The 5,986-nt window shown below is 32.0% G+C and overlaps 1 protein-coding gene across 1 annotated transcript; it reads left to right on the top strand.

Moving 5' to 3' along the window:
- The first annotated feature begins 3,588 nt into the window (after nucleotides 1–3,588).
- On the top strand, nucleotides 3,589–4,743 carry LOC128554589 (probable UDP-galactopyranose mutase). Its single transcript, XM_053535855.1, has one exon. The coding sequence runs from the start codon at nucleotides 3,589–3,591 to the stop codon at nucleotides 4,741–4,743; it is 1,155 nt and encodes a 384-aa protein (XP_053391830.1).
- Nucleotides 4,744–5,986: the final 1,243 nt, after the last annotated feature.

The following is a 5,986-nucleotide window of genomic DNA, read 5'->3' as shown; positions in this document are numbered from 1 at the left end:
ACAGTGCATGATTTCTTTTAAGGTTATACATTTAACTAGAATTTTATTACCTTAATAAAAATGCTCGTGAACAGAGCTTTATTTTAATAAATAACAAGTCTGACAACAAATTATACAAAAAAAAAATATATCTCATAGTAGATTGTCTTATCTGAGTTTTTTTTCCACAAAAGTTTTAAGTGCAACAAAATGGGAAATAACACTTTACAAAGTCTTGTTTTTGTTTTGCATTGTAAATTGTTGTAAACTTAACATCACCTTTCAATTGATATATAAAAAACTGCACGTATCTTTTTTAATTGAATATTGCGACAGAAAGATTGATCGATTTATAAATTTCAAAGGGAAATAACACCGATTGACTTAACAAGTTTTAAGAATTTTCTTTTGCATTTCATTCATTAAGCTCTTTTTTATTTATGACACATACATATTGCGTCTGATACCACAGTCATTCTCCAGATACAATTGGAATTTAGACAAAAGTTGTTAACTGAGTGTCCTGATATAGCCAAGGATTTTAGATTCCTCTTTGTTGATCCACCAAAACCATCCTGCGGCAAAACATGAATAAGTACATAAGTACTGAGGCACCGCTAGTCGGTGATACTGAGGGAGAATACCCAGAAGATGTCTGAAGAAACACCAGGTCACCTTCATTCCAGTGAAAGAGTGCAAATTTGCTAACTGATTAAGGTGTGACCCATGTAATATTGTACCTCCTTTTGAAGAGTATTCAATTCCTACATGTACAATAAACCTACTTTAAGTTAAAATTGTTCAGGGGGGCATAGGTTCAAGCCCCACTTGGTCCCAAATTTTGTTTACTTATCTTTCATTTTTTCTATTTTTTTACTTTTTTCAGGACCTTTTATTGATTTAGTGTAAAAAGTGAACATTTTTCATTTGATAAGTGATTTCTTGCCGTTAAAAATGAAATTACTGCTGAAACAGATAGGAAATACTGAGTTACATGCGGTAAAAATTGTTTGTTTTGCCTTTGCTCTTTACATTGCACATTGTGAAGAAATGTAGGTAGGTTTTACTTCTGCCCAAAGGTTATGTTTGAACAAAGTGAGCAAAATTTAAAGCAGTCCCGCAGAACTCGACCTTAATTTTTTTTAATGTTAGAGTTAGAATTCTTTTTCATTTAATCCTTTCACTTGAGGCACCCAAGAAAGAATGATATTCACAGTTTTTTATTATGTTCTATAATTGTTTACCAATAGTTGGACGTTTATTTTTATCAAAATGAATGGTATAATGAGTTCTCTGTAAACGTTTTGGAAAATGACTTTCACTTTGAAATTTTTCTCTACTCGAGCTGGAAAAAATATCATGAATTATACAAAATTCATAAAAACGGTATAAGTATTGCGTATAAGTCTCTAAGTGAAAACATTACACTGCTACAACATTGTTTTGAACATTTAAGATATTCACCATTAGGTGGGTCATACATTAAGTGTGAGTGAAAAATACCAAAGACACGTCATTGATTTATCTGGATTAATAATCATAGTGTTTTCTCAGAAACACCAGACGAGTATATTGTCTCTAAAGATCAGAGCAAGCCCTCAAGTCGTTGCGATAAAATATGTTTTATGTTTTAGACTTGTGTAGTCGATAGCAATTTGGTATAAATAAACGATATAATATTATATTTTCTTGGCAAACATTACTGAAAATTACCCATGATTATGTCACGGGATAAAATATAGCAAAAATGACACAAGGAAAAGACCCTGAATTGATTTCACATATCATTAGAACTGATTCACAGGTGTGATAAATGTCAACACTCAAAGTTATGTTGTAATATTCAAAGAATAGTTGTTTTATTAGGTACGCATTTAAGCAATATGAAAGTTAAAGCCTTATTTTTTATTCGTTCTACAATTAAACGTAAGACATTTCCGGACTAGGAGGATGCAAGATGACAAACTAATAGAATGCAAGATATATTTTCAGTTTTATCGCATTCTTTTCATAAAAGACGTCGATACGATGGGAAGAGGATACGGCTATAAAAACTCTTTCGATGACATTTGAAATTAGAGATCAGTATAAAGAGACACAATTTAAACCAGATAATTCTTAATCCCAATGCAAATGTAAGAAATGCTACGGAACTCGCTAGGCAAGCATATGAGATATCTATGGATTACTCATATTGTGTCATCCACTGATGTCACTATCGAGAGACATCCAGACATGACTAATTAAACAAAGAATAAATGATAAGTAATATCTTCCAAAAATGTACTGTGGCTAAAGATATATTCACAAAAAATATGGTCTAGGCATTCTTTTTTTTTCATTTATTGGCCGTACATATAATGCATACATAACATCAAATGAAAATTTCAAATTCATAAACAACCGTTTTCCATTTTAAAGACTTCGAATATGACGCCAGTACTGGTTTCCCCCCCAAGAAAACGGACTCGAGAGTGTGTTCAAATAAGCTTGAAGCTTTTATCACAATCGAGCTAAAACAAACTAGTATAATCTAAACTAAAGAAAGGTATTCATAAAATACAGTGTTTCAAGTTTTCTCTTCTGAGAAGTTTTATATATTCTCTCCAAAAAACTCCAAACTTTGCTTTCGAGACAACACTAAACGGGATATGAAACACATAAAAGAATGTAACAGACGGCTTTTGGAGTGTGATATGATAGATGGAGGGAGGCACAACACCGCTATATATTTGATAAACTGTATTAACATTAAGATCATTTGAACAGAGAGTAATGAAGCACGAAGCGAACATTCGACAAAAACACACAACACCTGTCGCAGAACATTTCAAAATAATGCTCACAACATAGATTATGATAGAGCATATGAAAGAAATCAATTGATACTACCGACGAAACAAAGAACTTAAGTGGATCTGGAGATAAAGCTAGTCCGAGGAAACTACTTTAAGTAGACAGAAATCCCAATAACAGAATGAGATTAATAGCTTGTTTAGTATTACAAAAAAAATCACCGACCTATGTGCTGGATTATTTGTCTGTTACCTTGATAAGCATTTCACTATATTTTCTTAGCATTTCTTGCAAATCTGTACTATGTGCCCATAGCATTAAGCAGTATCAATGATTACACTGTAGTACATAATTTCTGTCATGCACTGTTATAGATAAAACAGTGTTTTTTCATATGTTGTTTCAGTGTTTCTTGTGTTGGTCATAAAATCATTTAATTATTTATGCATCTTAACTTTTAATATTCTTTGCTATCAAGTATAGATTGCTGTATTAAATTTTATATAAAATCGATGTTAATAATTTATAACCCTATCAATATTCAGCAGATAGACATGTTAGATTATATTGTTGAGTATCGTGTCAATAAACATCACTTGTTTACAATATCAACTTCACCTGAAAAGTGTGTGATTTATGTTTGTAGAATATTAAACAAATGATATGCAAACCAAAAACATTTGTATATTGAAGCGGATATGTAATATTTGTTCATTGTCTGTTTATTCTACTTACGTTAACATTTTACTCTATGTTTCCATTATGTGCATCTTGATATCTATATACGGGCTTGTATGCAATTATAGAGAGATAATGAAAATATCGTTTCATATGTTAAATACGGATTTTCCATCAGAACGATTCGATATATGTGTGGTTGGGGCTGGTCTTTCAGGTGCAGTTATAGCGGAAAGATATGCATCAACAACAAATAAAACTATTGCTATGTTAGAAAAACGAAATCATATTGGAGGGAATTGTTACGATTACACTGATATAGAAACAGGTATTCGTGTATCAAAATATGGGGCCCATCTTTTCCATACTAAATATGATCGTGTATGGTCGTATATTCAACAGTTTGGTAAATGGGTTCCATATGAACTTAAAGTACAAGCACTTATTCAAGGAAAACATGTTCCGGTACCAGTCAATATTGATACAGTCAATACATTATTTAATATTCGTATTTCAAATGCAGATGAAATGAAGGATTGGCTGCAAAATGTGCAGATTCATTATAATCGTTCTCCAATTAATTTTGAGGAAGTCATCTTATCAAGAGTTGGTAAAGTGTTGCATGAATATATATTCAAACCATACACTTTTAAGAAATGGAACAAAACTCCAGCGGAACTTGATCCATCTATGCTTGGTTGGATTCCAGTAAGAACAAACTGGGACAATCGTTACTTTACTGATCCTTATCAGGCCGTTCCAAAAGAGGGCTACACAAAAATGATTGAAAATATGCTACATTCAACACTTATAACGTTGAAATTAAATACAGACTATTTTAAGGTTTCTGAGCGAATGGAATGTGGAAAAACTTTTTTCACTGGTCCGATTGATAGATATCATGCAAAATTTGGGCTAGACGCCTTGGAGTATCGATCTTTACTTTTCGAAAGAAAAGTGATAAAAAATATAAAACACTTCCAGCCAACATTGATAGTGACCCATCCAAGCTTAGCGGAAAATTTTACACGAATTGTAGAATACAAATGGCTAGATCATGAAAAATACAATTCCAATGACACAGTTATTTTTATTGAAAGGTCGACTGATATCGGTGAGACGTATTATCCAGTACCAAATAAAAAGAATGAGGATCTTTATAAAAAGTACCAGGCGTACACACAATTAGAAAGTAACATACACTTTCTCGGTAGATCAGCGAAGTATGAATATTTTGATATGGATGAAGCAATTAAAAATGCACTTGACACATTTTATAGTGTGTCATGATATCTATCGTTGAATAAGCTTTTTTTGTTAAGGATCTCATGGTTAATTCATATACACGGTATTTTCCTGTTGTTTTTGTGCATTTGCATTGAGGACCATGCGTTCCCGAAACGTTGTAATGGCAATAAGTACTGAGTGCCGTCTATGTTGTTTTGGTTCATATATTAAATAAATTGTAAATTCAAACAATTCCGATATTAATATGTAATACTTTTATAAGTTTCTGAAATCGATTGAAGATTCAGACATTTCATTTCTTACCATGACATAAGATTATGAAGTATCTCTCTATGTAGCAAAATACGCTCTGGTCATGAATTCATAAAATACGTTTGTTCAAATGATTTGATGGTGTCGTTCGTACTCATATGCGATAAAAAGAGCAGTGTAATGAGGTCGCTGCCGTAGTTGCTCTTCGTGATAATCAAACGAGTATCTACGTTATTGTATAATTTTGAAAAAAAAATTGATTTAGTGACTCTATTTGAGTGTTTTTCTATAGATGTCCCTAGATAGTATTTTAGTATTTATAGCAGATGTTGAATTGTGCTCAACCTTGGGGTAGAATTCAATGGAAGGTAGTAGGCATTCAAATTGCATTTCGTTAACGCGAGCCTGCAAAATATTTTCATTTTAATCGTGATCGGCCGTCAATGGGCGTTGACTTTTCTACTTTGTAATGGCAGTTTATCAAACGTATGATGTTGGATGTTAACGAATGTCTATCAAAAAAGAGAATTACCACACTGTTATAAAAGCAGTTTAAAAATGATTAGATATAAATATCAGTGGATAAGAACATTTTCAAATTAGGAGATTCGAATTAAGTTTTTGACATCTAGACATTCCATAGTATCAGAAATGTAAACTATTATTCCGTGGGCAAGTGACATATAGCAACATTTACAAGTTTCCGCCGCCCTATATGAGTATCAACTACTGTCATGTAAGCCATTTGGATAGTACAAGATGTCAGAATATTTTTCCATATATTTCTTAAGGTTCTGGGCTCCAGTTATAAAAAGCTTACTATACAGATACTGTGTTTTTTATACCATCGGTTGCAGACGTCATATTGGGATTGCATATAATTAAAGACAAAGTGTTTACTTTTATTGTGAAAACAATTCTAAAACTGTCAAATTGTCAAAAAAAATTGTATAGTTTATACTGCTAACGTAATAAGAAAACACAGAAAGTGCATGACACCTTTTTTCATTGTATCACTGCTATAATTATTGTT

This window comes from Mercenaria mercenaria, unplaced genomic scaffold (assembly GCF_021730395.1).
Source record: "Mercenaria mercenaria strain notata unplaced genomic scaffold, MADL_Memer_1 contig_550, whole genome shotgun sequence".
In the NCBI taxonomy this organism is placed as follows: domain Eukaryota; kingdom Metazoa; phylum Mollusca; class Bivalvia; order Venerida; family Veneridae; genus Mercenaria; species Mercenaria mercenaria.
The sequence above is the reverse complement of the archived record's forward strand: the minus strand, read 5'-3'. Positions and strand labels throughout refer to the sequence as shown.